Source organism: Barbatula barbatula (assembly GCF_947034865.1).
Source record: "Barbatula barbatula genome assembly, chromosome: 17".
NCBI lineage: Eukaryota > Metazoa > Chordata > Actinopteri > Cypriniformes > Nemacheilidae > Barbatula > Barbatula barbatula.
Genome location: NC_136780.1, coordinates 19,267,155 through 19,287,556, shown reverse-complemented (window position 1 = coordinate 19,287,556; position 20,402 = coordinate 19,267,155). Strand labels below are relative to the sequence as shown.

The window sequence follows — 20,402 nt, the reverse complement described above, 5'->3', positions numbered from 1 at the left end:
CCATTGAGTTGCTGCCATGTGATTGGCTGATTAGAAATAGGTGCGTTAACGACCAGTTGGACAGGTGTACCTAATAAAGTGGCCAGTGAGTGTATATGTGCACCTTTTAGTGGGCAGGAATAATTGGAACATTAGAGTGGAAAAAGAAACAAGTGTGAATGAGTAGTTGTGATTTGTGTTATTATAACTGCCGTGAAAGGAAATTTTAATTCTCACTTTGCACGTTGGCAGGACGTTTTTTTTGTGCACACTCTCCGAGACGGAGTGTCACGCGTGACGCGTTGGAATAAGAGCACAGTTGCCCCTTTCTCTTGTAGCTTTGTGCAGTTGAAGCCTTGTTTATACTTTCGCAATTCGCATGGATACGCCACGAACCTGTTTACTGCGTGCACTCATTAAACCGACGAGGCTTTTATGCTGGACATGCTCTCTGTTGTATAAATCTGTACACCACCTGGAGGAGTACACCATCAGTTATTTTAAATATAATTGATTGTGTTATTGAGTTTTTGTTACTGAGTTCAAAGTAATGATGGTGATAAAATATAATAAAATTAATTAGTTTTTTTCTTGTAGTTGTGTATTTCCTACCGGGCAGGGGAAGGGAAGAGGTAAATGCTTAGAAACTTTCGTTGCTTTTTGGCATTCAGAATAGGCCATGATAGATTTCAGCCTAATAGGGGTACCTGCACTGAATCACCAATTTCACATGTATTTTGTGTATTTTCAAAATACTGTATTTGTATTTAAATAATTTTTTCCACACAGTATTTTGTATTTGTATTTTAAATACATTTTCATGTATTTATGCCCATCCCTGTGGCTGACCAAGTGGCTCAGGGTCACGGCACCAGTTTAATGTAACACGGTTAAAAGTACCACTTTCAAAGAAAATATGTGCTAGGCTTTAAAATATGCTAATCACATGGATAGAAATTATGACAGAAACTCTTAACATTGTATTAACATCATAAATGTAGTGATTACTTGACAAAAAGATGGTTAATGCAAGAAAGATACGAGAGAGAAAAACTACCTCTGCTTGCATACACCATGCACTTCAAGGAGAAGCTAAATATTTCCTTTAGGTGTCTCACTAATTTAGGCCCTACCTACAACAATTGATAGGAACTCCCTATCGGAACGATTGAAAATAACTTAATATAAAAAAGAACTTAATACAAGTTTTGCTGAAGTTAACTAAATTTACAAAACATTTGTCATTGGACATTAGAAAATATAAAATAAAGAAGATGTCTGGCTACACAATTTCAGTAATAAAACATTCTTACTCATCCACTTTTTTATATCAACTATGCATTCCACTATTCGATGGAATTGCTGTGTTTCATGAGGCTTTGAGGAAATATAAGGTTGCGTATAATCAGCATATCAGTGAAAGCTAACTCTGTGCTGCTTTATTGTATCTCCTAGAGGTAGCATGTATTAAACAAAGAGCATAGGCCCTAAGACTGAGCCTTGTGGTACACCGTACTGGACTTGTGATTTGCGTGACACCTCATTGTTTATTGCTACATATTGAAAACGGTCGGATAAATAATATCTTAACCATTTCAAAGATATTACCTTAATATTGACATAATTTTCGAGTCTGTAGGAGCGTACTGTCCATCGTATCTCCACTCGCTAATGCAGATCTATGTTCCTGCCAGATCACTGCGGTCTGCAAAGGAACAATGACTAGTGGTACCATCCCAAAAAGGAAAAAAGTCACTCTCCCGTACCTTCTCTGGATCTGTTCCACATTGGTTGAATGATCTACCAGCTGCTACAAGATCAGCAGACTCGGTTGCCATCTTCAAAAAATGCCTAAAAACACATCTCTTCCGTCAACACGTCGCTGATTGATTTTTCCTAATTCTCTTCCCTTTCCTTCTTTATAAAAAAAAAAGAAAAACCTTACTAACCTCACTATTCTTAGCTTTGTATACTGTGCTAGGCTTTAATGGACTAGTTTGATGCACTTATGTATTTTGTGGCCTATGTTGTTATAATTGCTTCCAATGTTTCCTCATCTGTAAGTCGCTTTGGATAAAAGCGTCTGCTAAATGACTAAATGTAAATGTAAATGTGCTGTGGTCAATAGTGTCGAATGCAGCACTAAGGTCTAGCAGCACCAATAAAGAGATACAACCTCGTTCAGACACCAAAAGCAGATCATTTGTAACTCTGATCAAAGCAGTCTCTGTACTGTGATGTGCTCTAAATCCAGACTGGAAATCTTCATTGATGTCATTCCTTTGGAGGAGGGAACATAATTGAGTTGAGACTACTTTTTCCTGAATGTTAGATATGAAAGGTAGATTCGATATAGGTCTATAGTTAATAAGTTCTCTAGGGTCGAGATGTTTTTTTTTTTTGACGAGGGGCCTTATAACAGCCACATTATATGCTTTAGGCACATGTCCTAGTGTAAGAGATGAGTCAATAATGCTGAGAAGAGGATCTATAATTTCTGGGAATATCTCTTTCAGTAGATTTGTAGGTATAGAGTCTAGCATGCATGTTGTGCATTTTAGAGCAAACCATCTTTTAAAACAATGGTAAATAGTTTAATTTTTATAACTATGTTTATTATTCAGCTGCTCAAATAGAGGTCAGTTTCACTTTGAAAAATATTTTTTAAGTTTTTTTTTCTGTTAAGTTTACAAAGCAAAATGTAGTATCCTCTCCAAGTCCACCCCCTGTTCCAAATGAAAAAAATCTTCTTCTCCCTTTCATCAAGTGCATCCCTAAACAAGTTGTTCACCGTCAAGACCATCAAGGTCTCTAGTGCTATGATAATAAATTTTGTCCCTTTATTGTCTGAGTTAGGAATATCTTGTTAAGATATTTTAAGGCTAATCTAGTGAAGTTTTTTCTTTAGATTCAGAGGATGAGGACATTGTGGATGTGTTAACCTCACCTGTTTATTCTGACAACATGAAAGAAAAGAAAAAAGAGAGAAAAGATACCTTGTTTTGCTATTAAGTTTATTTAGGTTTTTGTGGTGACATGAGACACATATACGGGCAGGTGATAAAACACTACATTTATTTTAAATAATTTTGAGATATGTTACTACTTCAACATTTGAATGTTTCCTAATGGCTTACAATAAATAATGTGGACATTTCTCCTAACATAGAACAGCAGACATGATTATCTGTTCAAAGATGGGATGAACTCCTGTGGGAACCACTCAAAAACGTCTACATTCTAAAGTTGGTTATGGTTATATAGAGACGTCGTTTATTACGCTGTCTTTTTCAGTTACGGCGTGGTTTGGCAGCTTGAATACTAAGCTGAAAAGTCAGATTTGTAATATAGTGCGGACTGCCTCCAACCTCATAGGCTGTAATCTTACCATGATCCATGACATTTAGTTTTCATGTTTGCAATAAAGGTGTTCTGAGAGATTCCACTCATCTGGCCTGACATCTGTTCATTCCTTTACCCTCAGGCAGACGACTTCGAGCAATTCATTCTAAGTCTTGACATTTCTTGAATTGTACGTATAATGGTCCATGTTTTAAAGTCTTCTGTTAATTTTACACCTGTATTTCACTCTTTAGAATGGGAATAATTAATGTATGTATGTTGATTAAGTGCATTTGTCGTTTTGTCTTTGTAAATTCACTGTGGTTGAGCACACCAGGAAAATTCCAGAGAACTATGTTGTTTGGCAATAAAAAAATTAAGTAATTTCACCAAACTGAAATCAACATTGATTCAATGTTGGGCAAGTCAACAAATTGCGTCAATTTGCGTTTTTTTTTTTAATGGCCTGTCCCAGGTCAACAAAGCGATTCTGGACCGGCATCAGGGATCAACGTAGTTTCAATGTCCCGAGAGACAATGCGCACTATTTTAACATACAAAGCGCATATGGTACAGAGCGCATGGCATGGGTTGTTTTGTTAGTTTAACAAAAGGAAACGTGTTTGACGCGCCAGGCGTATGATCCAAAAGGGTCATAGCAACGCGTCAACAGTGCCCTTGAACACACCTCATTTTCAAACCAGCACGGCCAAGGGCGAACAGATTGCCACACATGCATTTGCTTTTTAAACAATGTGGCAGGGATCTCCAACCCTGCTCCTGGCGAGCTACCGTGCTGAATATTTCAGCTCCAACCCCAATCAAACACAGTGGAAGCATCTGATCGAGGTGTTGAGGGTTACTTGTTAATTGCAAACATGTGTGCTGAAACTTCAGTCTGCAGGAGCATGGTTGGAGGTCCCTGAATATATCACAGAAAAGTTACACGCAGTGAACTTGTTAAACAATTAGATTAAAGTTCTGAATGTCAATTTCAAGCAGTGTATTGTGTTTTTTTGTCTATGTCTATCTGGAGGAGAGCATGGCAGATTTTGATGTATGAAGCTTTGACCAAAAAAAGTAACTCTTTAAAAGTAAAAGTCATAGACACAATTCTGTGGATGTTAATAAGCGAAGATTAATTTAGATGGATGGGGTCAAAAGTTATTCCTCACAAAATCTAACCCCTAGTTTAAACAAGAAACCCGGGCCATGATTATAAGCGAATATTCTACAAATATGTCCTTACCGGAAGTAGTATGATCGCCCTGTGTGGGTTTAATAAATGGACCAGTAAATGAAGAAAGAAATGGTCTTACACCGAAACGTTCATTTTTTTGCAGATTCGACAGGACAGAATATGAGCAGCAGCACAAATATGAACATGGAAATGATAACCTGTAAAACAACTAGACTCACACAGGGAAGTGTGGTATTTACTGACATAAGTGATTATTTTGTCTGTTTTTTCAAGCGAGTTAAAGCTTACCAGGATTTGACTGAACTCACAAACAACAATGTTTTTCCAAGAATTTTATTCTATAAAATCATCGCTTTTTTATCCATTTATTTGTATAATTATAGGAGTAGACTTTCAGTGACAAACATCTGCCCTTTCCAGCCTCACCAAGCTCTTAATAAAGATCAAACTTGAATAATGCAAAGACTAAAGCTTTGTCAAAGGGATGGCAGGTCCAAAGTTCAAACTCACTTTTTCTCAGCTTCCGCCTATGTGAGTGTTTGGCACAGAGCACGTTTAACTGGTTAATCACCGGCTGTGAGGTCCAGTCATGGTAGACATGATGGAAACATACCGCCTTCACGTCTTGTGCAAGCTGCTGTATCCCTGACAGGTTTTGGCCCTTACTTTAGACAGACGTGAAGCATAGAGTCCTGAATTTGTGCGCCTTCCGGCAACATGGAGATCACAAACAAAATATATGTAACACAGAGAATTACACACAAGACACTTTATGTTGCTTGCTGCAAATAGGCGAATATAAAGTATACCGCACAAATAAAATAAGTCAAATCAGTCCAATGTTATAAAAGTGTGCCAGTGTAATGACTAGAATGTCTTGAATGAAGTAAGAGAACTGATAAGAGTAAGATCTTCCCTCCCGCATAGTACATAAACGAGAATCACAACTGTGCTTTATTGTCAGGAAAATAGTGTCACACTGGCAAAAAATCTTTCTATTCACATATCTTTTACTTCTGGTATAAGGATGAATATGAACATGTTTTTGTGAGATCCTGCCAGTCATAATACTCAAGATAATCATCATGTGATGCAATGTCATTGTATCAAATTAATTTTTTTTTTAAAGTGTATCAAATGAGAGAAGGGCAAGGATAATGTAAAAGAAAACTAGCATTGACAACATGTTACGGAAATACATTTAGCACATACTGAGCATGTTGCTTCCAAAATATGCTAGTGGCCTCCTGGTTTGATTTTGAACAGCAGCATTTTGAACAGCACAGGCCGAGTTCTTGGGTAAACCTACAAGGCATTTCACCCTCTGAATGAGATTCACAACCTGCTGGGAATCCAGCCAGTAGACCAACATACATACATTTATAGCATCACAATTCAAAATGTATATCTCTATATGTATGGGTGTGTGCACTATGTTCTTCCAGTGTATTTTTAAGGTTGTTCAACTCTGACAACAAGTTTCAAGTTCTTGGATTCAATTCGAGGGAAAGTCTAAACAGAAGCTGCTGTTGGATGGATTTTCTCTGGTCATATAGCAATTTCTTTTGCTGTTATTGATAAAACACAGCTACTGGGGGTAGAAAATCACATATTAGTGAAAGGAAACATCTGTCAACAAAAAGGAAAATAAATAAATCAAATGCTGTCCTGGTCTATCGATATACGAGGTGAGATATGGTGCCGGATTTAAAATTGAGCTGGTGATTGGGCAGAAAGTTATGGTGAGGGCTTTTGCGTGTGCACGTATCGCTGCCATAAAGGCTAATGCACATGTCGCAGGACACCTTGGAGCAGTTCACGCAGGTGTAAGAGGCTCCCGGCTTGTTGCAGAAGCCGCAGCGGGAGCCCGCCACACTCAGACGCTCACCCCCGCCGCCTGCTGAAGTCACCGGCATACTGGGAAACAGCTTGACACTCGTCGCCGTTTTATCCAGCAGCAGCGCGTGGGACTGAGCGTGGGGAAGAGGGTGCGGGTGGGTGTGACAGTAGACGGACAGCTTCTCCTTTACGGGCACGTAGCCATCCAGAGGCCGGGGCGCTTTTGTGTAGTCCTGGAAGCCGCAGCAAGGTGCCGGCTCCACCGAGTGACAGGATGAACACAGGATCATGTCGCACCTCTGGCAAGAAGAGAGCGATGGGCAGCCGACACCACAGCCCTGGCACATCATGTGACCCTTTAGAACCCAAGTGTCCCGGGATTCTCGTGGCTCCCGGCTCGGTGGCCTAGAGGGCATCTGATGGCTTGCCGACCCTCGCTCAGTGTACAGGTCCACCTCGTCCAGGGAGGACAAGTGGTAGGGGTAAGGCTCTGATGGAGGTGACTGAATCGGGAAGAAGTCGCCTGCTGGGCCGAAGGATGGAGGGGCCGCTACGGCATACAGGGCGGAGTTAGGACGGAGGATTTCATCTTTTGTATCCTCTTCGGTGTCGACGAACAACGGTTCTTTACGAAGACTGAGCGAGGCCTTCAGCACTGGCTTGCTGGCTTGATGCCAGTGTCCCGCGCCATCGGTTACATCCACCGACTTGGATGGCCGACCGCTTCGCCGCAGGTGGGCACGTTCCATATCTGACGGACGCACGGACAGGCGGGACAAATCGGCAGTGATGCCGTCCCGTCTGCGGAGAGCGTCGGCACAGCCGGCTGCGTCCTCCCTGGTGTTCCTTCTGACCTCCAGCGCCTCCAGCTCAGAAGCAGAGACCCGAGACATGGGCACTACCTCGGCAAGTAGACGGCATTCGGCCTGGGCGAGGAGAAGCTCGAAGGCCAGCTGTCGAAGGTGGGTGCCTCCGCCCAGATGATCCCGGCAGTGGTACTGTAGTTCCTGGTCTCTCGAATAGCCCATGGAACGCAGCAGCGAACGCAGGTCTGCATCTCCTATCACAGACTGTAACTGGTACACATATGGCCCTGTAAACGTCTGAGAGAAAGAAAAAGAAAAAATTGGCTTTAGTAAATCAAATAACCATCCCCTAATAATAGCGGAATAATTTTCGAGCCCTAGGATATCATGATACACATTTTAATACCTGTGGTGATTTGATGTTGCTGATACCACTCATATATGCAGTCAGTTATTCACAGTTACTCACCTTTATGCAACGGAACTCTTTCTTCCATGGAAAGAGCAGCAAGTTGGTACAAATGGTTTCCAATGTTGCAAATGCTGTCTGCAAGGTCTGCAGGTTCGCACCCCTCTGAGTCCGAAGTGAATTCTCCACAATGTCGTAGAAGGGAACCGCACGAAAGCGCTGCCCCGGGTCTTGCTGATATGAGCCCAGCAGTGCTGTCGCTGCAGAGATCAACGCCTCCTCAGCTGTAGCTCCACCAGCTCTCTTCTCAAGCCGATTCTCCAGAGATGCCACAAACCTACGGAACAGGTCTTCGCGCAACTTGGCATCCATTGGTGGCAACGGGCTGCGCTCTGCAACCTCCTGTCTCAGCCCGCAATCCAAGAGCTTCTTTAAGCGGCACCCCTTGCCATCTCAGGACCTCTTTCTCCCACTAGACGCTGGACGACCAAGGAGAACGGTGAAGTCTGGTGGGACAAATCAGCAATCTGCGATCATCCCGGGTGGCAGTGCGCCAATATGTAAAATAAACTAGGATTAATTTGGCCACGTGCCTCGTCCGACACTCTTTCCCGCAGTAGTGGACTGCATCTCTGGATGCTTCTTCAGTCAACACAGCTTAGGAGAGTGATGAAGATTTCTCTATCTGTCAGGCGTTTGTGGCGGCGGCCTGAAGGTCAGGGTCTGTGGAGGGAGAGGCGAACCACGCGTGCCATATTCAACACTGCCAGCTGCTGTAATGACACAAAAACAATAAATGTTTAAGCTGCAGCAGCCTCACAGAACTTTATGAATCATAGGGTGGGTTGTACCAACAATAGTCAGCTAATTAACATATTTACATTTTTCGTGTTTTAATACTGCGTTCAAGAAATGGGATATTTACTACCACAAAATTGAAAGTAACACCTGGATTAACAAACATTAAAAGTGTAACATGAATGTTTTTAATGTTACGGAAATGTAACGCTTATTACCATATTTGGAACATCAGGTTCCACTTCAATTGTACTGACAAGTATGCCCACCTTCGTCAAATCATACCACGAGCTGATGTAGATTTTCGGGGGTGTGGTTACACAAGGCAGTTCAGGCAGGTCTGTGTGAGCATTCGCTTTAAGATAGAATGCATCTTTTGTTCCGGTTTTTGTTCATGGATTTGTCTTCACTGTATGAGGACATGAACACATGCACTTCATCTCCAGAGTTGCTCAGAGTTTATTTCAAAACATTTTAATGAGTGAAGCTATCTAACAAACACACAAAAGTGTCTTACGACAACCCGCAAAAATAAAAGTCCTGTTTAATAAAGAAAAAGTAATGGCTGAAATAATTGGTAGAACACTCGATTACTAAAAGAATCGATAGCTACAGCCCTAAAGCAGAGAAAGGTTTTTTCTTCATTATGTAATAACCTGACTTTAATTTTGACTGGTCGGACCACACAATACTGAATCTAGAAATGATGATAAAATGGTCTCTTCCTTCCTATCTCTCCGTAGAGCTTTGTTTAGCATTCCCTTGTACAATTGTCAAGACCTGAGCCATGATTTCTCCGTTGCGACAGAGGAGTGTGTCACTCCTTCGGGAAAGTAAAAGCATTCTTTGCTTGTTGACGCGGGTTCAGTACACTGTTGTCATGGATTTGCTCGAGGTTACAGGGTCTTGTATGTTATAAAAGAGAGCTTCACACTTCGATAATACTGAATTCATGAGCGCAAACATCTACTCCAGTGAACACATACATGTCATGTTTGAATTCTTCCCCTGCTCTTTGATTTCTGTCGTATTGTGAGCTGCTTTTAGCAAACAAGCAGCATTACAGATCGTGTAAATGTCGTGAAAACACGCGCGCAGCAGGAATAATAATAATAATAACAACAACAACAACGACAACAACAACAACAACAACACGAGACACGTGACTGATGCATGAACAAACTGACACGCGTCATGTTCAGGTGCTCGTGAAGCAGTGCGTTGCTGGTGACGTACGTTAGCCACAGAGCTAATCTTACAGTCCCGTGCTAGCAGTCAACAGCGTCTCGTCTCATTTCTTAAAACAGCATTCATACGAGGAACGCGACTAAATGAAGGTCGTCAATCTTCTAGAAATGTTTTAGACCTCATACCTGGCAGTATGACCGATGACATATGCAGTTAGCACTGCATCGCAGCAACGTTAGCGCAGCCGCAGGGCCCTTGACACACACGCGCGCGCGCTATCACCACTTTAACCGTAACCTCCGAAGAAAAGGCACACGCGGATGAATCAAACAACACTACAATGCCCGGTCAGCGTCCGCATCGTCAATGATGCCGCCCTCCTGCTCATCATCCAGCACCACTTACCTTCATGTTCCGCTGGAAATCCCCACCGCCGCACTGCGCATGCGCCACGCGAGCCGTTTCCCGCAGAATCAGCTCTGGGAATCGTTCTGCGAGTCGGTTTGCTTGAATGATTCGATTCATCGGAGTCGTGGCTCGGAAATGTTCCCAGAAGTCCCCGCGCCTACGTTGCGTTAAGGCTTCAACGTCACGTCATCCCCTCGTTACCGCTTCAGTTTGATGCCATGTCCCTGCGGTCATCTTTGAAAGACGACAAATGCCATGCTTGCGTCAGGAAGATGGAGCCTAGAAGGACTGACCTCGCCGAGTGACTCGCGCACGCCTTCCTAATTGCTTCGATCCAAGAACCGACTCAACAGAACGTGAATCAAAGCGCCTCAGACGTGCTTTACCGTTGTTGCGTTTGCGTGCATTAGAGAACCGTCCAGGCTTCGGTCGGCCAAGACTGCCTGCATCTCGTTTCACGCGGAGCGCGTGCAGAGTTGTCGCTGGCTCCTCCCATCATCGGCTCAAGCGCCACACAGTGAGAATCTCACCGGACGCCGGACGTGTAAAACGACGCGGAACAGCGAGCGGCAGACATGGCGATGCTCAAAACAGCCCACCAAAGCGATGCTAACGACGCCGCAGACGGAAAATTCGTGTGCCCCGTGTGTCTGGAAATTTTCACCCGTCCGATGACCACACAGTGTGGACACACGTGAGTATTGACAGTGAATCGGATGCCAGGCTCGCTTAACGTGTCATTTCGTCTCAGTGTGCTGCTGTGAAGCAAAGATTGAGAAACGCAACCGGCTGCTTTCGGTTTTGTTTCTCTGGTAGAAAACTTTGCAGCGTGGCACTCTGGGAGTTGTAGTAGTTTCCGCATGACACCTTTGCTTTCTCGTCGCACTGTCAGATTCTGCCAGAGTTGTCTCCAGGAGTGTTTACGGCCTCAGAGAGCCGTGTGTGCGGTCTGCAGATCCGATCTGAGCGAGTGGACTAAAGCCGATGCTTTGGAGGAGCTCATTCACAGGTCGTCAGGAAGATGCAAAGGCTGTGGAAATGAGGCGAGTGCAAATCATTTTCATCATTCCTATGACATGCATGGGACAATAATCTCTTTCCAATCCAACGACCGTGAGTGAGTGTTTGTGTTCCCCCTTCAGCAATGCCAGACTTTTACAAACTATTTGACACGTGTTTGTGCTTTTACATTTGTTTAGTGCAATCTGGTTTGTTCGTCAATCGTCATCCCCTGTTTGTAACAAAAGAAGAAAGGTTGCCACACAAGCAGTGCTGGAGATGGGATGGGGTGTTTTATAAATAAGCCTGTGAAGCATTGGTTTAAAGTGATTTTATAACCGCTAAGAGGGTTTATACCTTTGCTGGACATCTTAGTTAGTTTGTTATAAAATCACTGTAAACCAAGGCTTCTTGGACCTTATTGCTTAAATATAGACCCCCCTCGCAAGATATAATTGCTGAACCAGAAGCACTTTTGGTTATAGTTTTATTTGTTTTATATTTGTATCTTATCTTACATACATTTTGATTCTGTAATAAATGTTCTGTTGGTTGGATTTTGTTCCAATGTTTATGTCGTAAGAAACTGAATCAGGAAGTGCACCTGGACCAGCGTTGTTTATTTCTGTAAATCTTAAATGACTCAGGGATGAAGTATTGATATATACAAACACTGGAAGCGAGTTCGCATTTGAAGAATTCCAAAGTCTATGGGTTTTTTGATGGGTTTTTGATAAATCGCTCTAAAATATAGGGCAGGTAATCAAAACCTCTAAAATATATTCACCTTTTGAATCTATGACATAAAACACACCAGTTATAACCCGCTTGTAATTTAGTTTAAAGCCTTATTGTGTCCTAAAAACCGCGGTTGCTAACAAGTCGCTAAAAGCTTCCTTTGGTGGGGACGACATATAAATCTCAGACATAATGCAACAAATCATTGTTGGGGATTCTTCATTCACAGAGTACTTACTTGACAGGGAGCATGTTTTTAAGAAAGTTTGAAAAAGTTATTAACTTTTCAATGCTGTGTGAACTGCCAAGAGATTTGTTCGATACCAAAGTATCGCAAGAGCTATTAGAAAGCATACGAAGCTGCATGTCATTTGTGACATACATTGATCGGTCTTGGCAGCGCCCCTTCAAGTCAAAAACCCAGTTCATGGGTCCAGTTCTCACACCACCATTTGGTCGCGGGGTCGAAATGAATGTGACAGATGCTTTGCCTAAACGACGGCGCATACTAGCGTAAAGCGAGTCTGCAAGTCTTATGTTTCGGGGGCGCAGGACGTTCAGATGCTGATGACATCATGCGCTAGCACTGTTGCTTCTGTTGCCAGATTAAACAATGTTAAGATCCTGGACCTGTACATTACCAAAACGGCAAAAATCTCTAAAAGATGATGAGGGTGCAGCTCATAACTGACATACAGAATCGTGCAACTGATTAATAGATGCCTGAAGGCCGAAACTAAACTAAATACGACCTCAAGTTGTGTCAATCAACATTTACATACGCTCCGTTATTTTCGGACGGAATTAAAAAATTCGGAATGAGTTAGTAATTAAAAAAAAAATTCTCTGCGTTTTTTGAATGCATATTGAGAGGTGTTTTGACAATTCAGAGATGCCAAAATCCAGGATGGCGGCGCAAAGTGCAGATTACAAAAATTTATAGAATATATAAAGAGAGCGTGGCAGATGAGCAGATGACTGGATAAGAATGCGCTGATTTTCAAGCCACAGTGCCGAAGCAAGAAGACTTTAGAAGACCTTTAAAATCCGGGAGACCCGCAGGGTTTCGGGGGTTCCTCATTGATGGGAAAAACTTAAATACTGGAGTTTCACCGGAGAAATAACAAAACAGATGGATGGGTGTGATAAACAGGAGTGTTGACAGGTATTCAAGAAACTGCAGGCAGATGGTGACGACAGCCTACCTAGCAATGTAGGGCCACTGGAGAGAAGCAAGGGATGAAAGGAGACAAGGAGAGAGGCGAACAAAGGGTCACACTCAGGCTCTATTGTTTTGCCATTTTTTCCACAACGCTTTCATTAATATGCATCTGACTCAGTGTGCAAGGTTTGTGTGCGTGATGAATTTTCTGAATAACGAATACAAAAGTCGTGTAAGAGAATTCCAGACTCTATGTGCAAATACCTTAACTTGTGTTTGGAGGTTGCATGCAAAACGGAGTGAAGACATCTGTGCCACAGTACAGCGAATAACAATTAGCAATACATCAGTTTAACCTTAAAAGCATTAATGAGCAAAACCTCTTGAAGAAACTTATCAAGAAGCACATTTTACTGAAAATGTAGATTGTATAACTTGTATTCATTTAATCTATTTAGTTTTTTATGCTTTTTTTAGGGAAAAATATAATACAGGATTCAGGATTCGTTTAGGAAAGAGTGACTGACAGCCGGATACAATCGTTTCCCCCTCACACATATGCAACATACGCATATAACATGATGTCTAAATGTAGTTTTATTTGTTTCTCTGAAGTTTAGGATGAGAAATGATGATTGACTCGCGCAGGAGTAATTGACCCTCTCACATACATACAACATTAGATATCATTAAGATGCTTTCAATGAGAATGTTTGACTTTTTCCTGTCAATCCTTGTGGATTTTGGTCATTAACAATCACATTGTTGAGTGTGATAAACGAGTGCTGTACTGCTGCTTCAGCTTGGGAAGTGAATGATCTAACCAGCGCTGGGAAAAGGCGTGCAGCTGACAGATGACCTAACTAAGTGTGCATCTGTAGATGAAGAGCTTCAAACCCAAGTAATGAAAGGTTTTGATCATTACTCTCTTGGGCAGGTACCTTTGTCCCAGATGAGATCCCACACAGAAACATGCTCCAAATATCAAGACTATGTCAAAGAGGGTATGAAGTCCATTTCACAGAAACAGCCTTCCATTGTCAGGTATTACCAATGTTAAATGCATGAATGACATCAGAGGCGGTTCTAAGGTGAATGGATATCCAGGGCTTAGCCCAGAGACATCCATTTGTAAGTTAGAATATACCATTCTCGTCTTAAAACATCATACTTGTAACCCAGAGGTGAAGATTAAAAGGCTCCGGCAAAGGATAAATGGATGTTCTGCACGGACATGCCTGGAAAAAGGAGCGTGTTGAACATGCGCCCCTCGATAGTGTTGCTTCCTATTTGAGCGCACTTGCAATGCATCTACATTGAAAAATAACCAATTTGTGCACGCATAAGGACTGATTTGAACGGCCCCAAAGGGATTCTTACCGGGCATGGCAATAAATATTTGGGCTTTTGCTCCTTAGCCCACCCTTAGCGCCGCTCCTGTATGACATATGCATACCAAATATACTGTATATGTACCATGCATTAATTTTTACAACATGTATATATGGATATTTCTTCGTCCTTCTGTTCCTGTAGTTCAGTGCCGAACCGCTTCACGTTCACCTGTCCCTACTGTGACCTCCCTAACTTTGATCAGGACGGTCTGATGGAACACTGCACCTCACGGCACACACATGACCCACGTCCAGTGGTGAGACAGCCTGTCACTGCTGCTTAATGCATGCACTCTTTTGCATCTGTCTTCTCAATTTTAGCCTGTAAGCTTACAAATGCAAGTGTGCTTTTAGCAGATGTGCTTTCACATGTTCATGCATGTAATTTTTTTTGTGTCTTTTGACACAATTTGGTTCTCAGCAAAATACAGTTTTTATACATTTTTAATGTCATAATTTGAAGGAAATGTTGAATAATTGTTTTTCTTAGTTAAAATTAAAGCACTCTGTTACCTTTCCTAGACTGGTAAACAGGTTTATATTTGACACAACATAACCACGCAGCTGCTTTTTTTCATATCTTCCTCAAATCTATATACATAAATCCCATATGTTGTATGTCATCAAAGACATTAAAATGCATGTAGAGCTTCACCGTTTGTATCACTCTGCCACTAAGCTATCTATTAACTTATGAAACAAGCACATTTGGCTGTGTGGCGGTATCCAACAAATGGATTGTCCCCAATAAACTCAGAGTGATAACTTGTTGCTGTAAACAAGCGCATGTTTATATAAAAAAAGGAAAGTGCTGCAGTGCAATGGAGTTAACACATTCTCTGAGCGTCCTTTTACAGTCTCTGTCTCTCTTATTCACACACACATCACATGCTGTCTAATTATTTCTTATTAAATTCACTGAAGCAGCACAGTGGATAAATTAGATTATGCATAATAATAACATTCATAGGTCATTATTAATTAATTATTTACCAAAAATGAGCAATATTTCTATACTGCTGTTGTCGTCTGTTACAGGTGTGTCCAATTTGTGCCTCCATGCCCTGGGGTGACCCCAATTACAGGAGCACTGACTTCTTTCAGCACATCAAAATAAGACATGCTTTCTCTTACGATACTTTTGTGGTAAGTCCATTTTCATAATCAGGTTTTCCAGGGTAATACTTTTTTCTTTGCTGGGACATACTGTATGTTCCTGTAAATTCTAATTTTATTACCTTCTCATGAATGTGATTTTCTGGGCTTTCTTTTTTCCACATTATGTCAAGAAGTGAGGGCTGTGAAAGCACCCCCACGTGTGAGTGGATCAGATTGAAAACTAAAAGGTTAAACTTGAAAGATATTGTCTTTTTTAATGAACTCTTATTAGAATATCAAAGTAATTTCATAACTGTACGACACACACAGAAAACAAACAAGGGAGTGTTCTTGCTGTTGTGAGAAGGCCAGGCGTCTACTGGCCATCAGGACTACCGAGACATTCCTCGCGGGCATGTGTATTTATTGTATTAATGTAATCAGTCAAGTCAAGGGTTGGACCGCTGTGTGACTGGACGCATAGAGCTGAAGCGAGTTGCAAGACTGAGATGAGCGTATGATGGTGTGTATCTATCCACCTTTTTCTTTACGTCTCCATAGAGGGCGCTATTACCACAAGTGACTTCCTGTTTGATGCTCCGCACTTCTGTTTTGTATTTGTTAGAGGACATTTCTGTTAATGGTTAAAAATTAAAGTTCTCGAATATTTTTTTGCGGTAAAAGGCTGAAAGAAAACCTTTTGAATGAGTGTTATCACGTGATACAACAAGAGCGTAAAGTAAATGACATTTAAAGACAGCTTATGTTATTAACTTTATTATTACTGCGTACATGCATCCAGGGCTAAGTACATTATAATAATTTATTAATTATTTAGTATAATATCAAAGTTGCGCTGTATTCAAACAAACGTATTTTTGAATACAATCACTTATAGTTAATCGATCAGAGATAAAGTCACTATCACGGCAAGTTAAAATGACACCCCAAGTTATACTTTCATCGACTATATAACCATTATTTCACTAATAAACATTGAAATAAATACAGCCCTGTGGAATTCATTATTTATTATCTCAAGCGATCACAGTTTGAATGTAACGTTAGTAATTGCATATATAAACAGTGCTTTGTCCGCAGGTATTTTATAAGACTGACAAAAATATTATTAACGTAGCATATTTTACCAATTGAGATTTATTTGCCGTTTTGTTTGTTACTTTAATGACAATGTATTATTCCATCAGTGTTTCCCGTACAATGCATTTACTTATTCGGTGTCACGTAATGTTTGTATCCATCTGTGATAGTGGCTGTATCTGTGATCGATTAACTAGAAGATAAACAGCGCTTCTCGCTTTCCCGACCTGTTTTCATGCGCTCTCTTTCTCGATGAGCTCTGTGTGTGCGTGCGTGCCAGTCCTCGGTCCCTACAAATGAGTTTGGTGCAAGTGCTAATCTTTCAGACCCTCTATTTAAGGAGGGAGTGATTGTTGTGTTGACTGTTCAGCTGTGTTGTAATCTATGTAAATAAACATCTGTTCTGCATATCGGGTATCGGGCACATAAATACGCAAATAATCTGTATCTGTTTTAAAAAAACCAATATCGGTCGATCACTAATCTCTACCCGTTGTGCATATCACTGGTTATACATGAACATACAAAAAAAATCTGTGAAATCAGAAGTGTAATATACAGTTCTAAAAATAAACGTTTAAATATGGTAAAAATATTGCAACTATGGGTGCAGAAAGACTGTTACTTGATCTTTAGATCCTAATGCTACTATCAGTTAATAAATGACAAACAACAAAGCTTGAAGACCTGTCCATGATAAAATAACATGAGCACTAAAGTTATTTTACATTAGAAAGATGTTGTGCGAACTGATTGTGATCATGTACATGGGTGTTTGCACGTCTGTAATGGGCCAGCTTGGATCCAGAAGTCCAGAGATGATCTTCCGTCCCACTCCAGCTGTGACCTCAGCCGTTGATTGATCTCATGATTTGTTTTGGTTTAGACCGTCAAGATTATTGTCTACTCAATAAAAGCAGGCCAAATCCGTCACTGTGATCACAGTGTTATCAGTGCTGGTTCGGCAGGTCACCCGAAAGCCTTCACTGGTGTCTGGGAAGCAAAGGTGCTTTTTTTCTTTACCTCAGATCTCTTGTGTGAAATGCCTCTTTGATTTGTTTTCAGGATTACGCAACAGATGAACAAACCATGATCCAGGAAGCTCTACAGCGCTCTCTTATGGAAAACTGATGTTACGGGACGTAAATCACAAGCTAAACACCACACACACACAAATCTATAATCTGTTTTTATTACAGAGGTTGAGGGCTATTTTGCTGCAAGACTATTTTTATCAGACATGTGTAGTAAATCCAGCAGAAGTTTTTCCATTTTTTGTGTCTGACGTTCCAAAACACTCAAAATCATATATTATAGCAATTGTCATTTACGTATGCTAAAGAGTTGATATTTCATAAGAAATGTTTACATAATAAAGATAAACGTGTGTAACGCTGCAGCCCGGTATATAAAATATTCCTGTTGTTATTATTATAAAGCCTCATGTTTTTCTTTCAGACAGTCAAGTTCAGAGGAATGTGTTTTTTGTTCATTTGTCTATTATCATTCTGCTTTATTGCTGAGCAATATACTGAAATAAGTTTGTATGCCTTTGAAGCAGTAGGGAGCAGTATTGTGTCGTTAGTCTTAACACCTAACCAGGTCTGCAGGCCCGGCTCCACGGGGGAACCGGCCATCCCTATCAGAAGCTGTGCCCACCCCGCCTCCCCCAGAGTCGTTGAGAGGGAGGATCCGTGAACCGCCGGTGCTGTGAAAACCTATTTGGCGCGACTCTCTCTCTCAGTGACTCTGCGTCCACCCTGCCCCCACAACACATAACAGCCAATCGCAAAGTTAATGCCATATTCAAGTCAGCTCCAGATATGTGTATTTTCTGTTTTCTCTTTTTTTTTGGCAAGTGGTCAGGAACCTATAGCTCCCCATATCAGTGTGAGCAGTTTTTTTCGCATATGAATCATATGAAGTCTATAAATACAATCAGAGTTTCAATGCCCGTATGTAAGTGTCTTGACAGAAGCTATTAGCAATACGCTAATTATGATGGCTTTCATCGGGTGTTGCGCAGACCGGTCGGCGTATGACATCAAAGTTCTGCGAGAGCAGAGCTCAGTTTTCTTTCAAAACTTTCTCGCGGTACTCTGTCATTCGATTGGTCTGCAACAAATTATTCCTAACACAAAGTCAGAAGACACTTATACAGTGTTTTGAGAGTATCAGCAGTATAGGGATGTGCAATTTGGTATGTTCGATATAATAAAGTTTAATTGAATGGAGGTCTGATGTAAACCTGTAAGTTGTTAATAAGTAATGGAAATCATTTTTGGAGCCCCAATGTTTCCTTTCCTTTGGTTGTTTTTGAGTTGTCTGTGGAAATGTTATCTTATCAAAGGAAAAGAACGATTGATCCCCACAGGGACCATAAGTGAGACTGTGGTCTGTGGACATAAATCAAGTTATTAGTATTGAAGTCATTAGAAAAATGTTATAAAGTTGTGTTCAAAATAATAGCAGTGTGTTTCAATAAGTGAGTAAAGCTCAAAGTCCTTATAATAACTTTTATTTCAATACACACTGCACATTCTATTCTAAATCAAAACAAGAAGAAACAAATTATCAAATGTTGTATTACTGTGAAGAAAAATTTATGTTGGGCTGTGTAAATAGACTTGCAGACAGTTTTTTTTTTTTAAAGTTAAACATAGTAAAACATTTACTGTATAAAATGCTTGAAGTGTTCTTGTGAATCACTGAACTAATATTTAGTTGTTTAGCCACGGTTTCTGAGAACTGCTTCTGAACTCTGTGTTGCATGGAGTCGACCAACTCATGTCACCTGTGAACATGTTTTCCAGCCCAGGACGATTGCACTATAGACCACAATTCCTCTGCATGTCTTGCTTTTGCCTCAGAGTTTTCTATTGGATTATGGTCTGGAGATTGGGCTGGCCACTTCATTACGTTAATCTTGTTGGTCTGGAACCATGATGCTGCTCACTTACTGCTGTGTTTGGGGTTGTTGTCTTGTTGAAACACCAATGTTAAGGGCATTTCCACTTCGGCATTAGGCAACATGACCTCTTTAAGTATTCAAACTGATCCATGATCCCCGGAATCCCATTGTAGGGAGGTAGGCGGGACGAGAGCCGGGATGCGAGGAAGCTGTACGCGCACCGGTCTCGTATCACGGAGGAGATTGGGGTACATAAGAGGACGAGTGACCAGACCGTCAGTAAGAGAGGACCGGGCCCAAACGTTATATTTGTGTTTATGGCATATCTTTTACCTCCGTGTTTGTTTATTTGATTTGATGAAAGTTTTGATAAATGTTCGCCGGTTCCCGCCTCCTTCCTTACTTTATATGTAACTTTGTTACATGGGTGCTGAAACCCGGGAGGAAGGAGGAACATGCTGTCGAAGAGCCCTCGCTCTTCGACATTGCGGTGCCGAGGCGGTGGTGCGGGAGCAAGAGGAATCGGCTGGTACAAAGACCTTGCTGCCATACTCCTGGGCCTAGGTGGGGTGGCGGCCGTAGAAGAGGGAGCGGAGGAGTTCGGGCCGTTTGCCATTGACCGGAGCCTGCTGTCCTCCACCAAGGAAAAGGGGAGGAGCAGGGAACAGAAAACTTCCTGCCGGCTGCCCTCAGCCAAAGAAAACAACCACCAAGAGGCGGAGGAGGAGTGAGCCGTCCCACCGACGTCCAGCACCACCGCATAGCACCGCGAGAAAGAGCCTCTCGGCTGGGCTGAGGACCGAGCTACAGCATGTCGGGGAACCGAACTATCTTTTTTTTTCCTCTCTCATTCCGATCGCTCGGAGTGCTCCCGTCTACGTTCTCTCGTCTCGTCGGTGCATACCCTCAGGGAATAGTTCCGCCGAGGCTGCGCGACACCCCAAAGGGGGGGGGGGCAAGCACAGTCTCAGAGGAACCACCGCCTGTGAGGGGCGATGAGAGTATGTAGCGAGGTAGGCGGGTCAAGAG

General features: G+C 41.8%; 2 protein-coding genes across 11 annotated transcripts; one reads left to right on the top strand and one right to left on the bottom strand.

The window, feature by feature from the left end:
• Window positions 1–4,846: 4,846 nt before the first annotated feature.
• Window positions 4,847–10,411, bottom strand: spata2 (spermatogenesis associated 2). 10 transcript variants are annotated; one of them, XM_079477741.1, is made up of 5 exons: window positions 9,968–10,108; window positions 8,593–8,783; window positions 8,170–8,349; window positions 7,637–8,082; window positions 4,847–7,464 (listed from the first exon to the last, which is right to left on the bottom strand). In XM_079477741.1, exons 4-5 carry the CDS (start codon window positions 7,946–7,948, stop codon window positions 6,196–6,198), a joined length of 1,581 nt encoding a protein of 526 aa, XP_079333867.1. In that variant the 5' UTR covers window positions 7,949–8,082; window positions 8,170–8,349; window positions 8,593–8,783; window positions 9,968–10,108; the 3' UTR covers window positions 4,847–6,195. The 10 variants fall into 10 exon arrangements, with proteins under 10 accessions (XP_079333867.1, XP_079333869.1, XP_079333862.1 ...); XM_079477743.1 differs by having other exon boundaries at window positions 9,748–9,975; XM_079477736.1 differs by having other exon boundaries at window positions 7,637–8,349; window positions 9,968–10,304.
• A 117-nt stretch (window positions 10,412–10,528) lies between these two features.
• rnf114 (ring finger protein 114) lies at window positions 10,529–19,142 on the top strand. Its single transcript, XM_079477744.1, has 6 exons — window positions 10,529–10,664; window positions 10,863–11,013; window positions 13,807–13,913; window positions 14,406–14,520; window positions 15,302–15,409; window positions 17,528–19,142. Exons 1-6 carry the CDS (start codon window positions 10,546–10,548, stop codon window positions 17,591–17,593), a joined length of 666 nt encoding a protein of 221 aa, XP_079333870.1. The 5' UTR covers window positions 10,529–10,545; the 3' UTR covers window positions 17,594–19,142.
• Window positions 19,143–20,402: the final 1,260 nt, after the last annotated feature.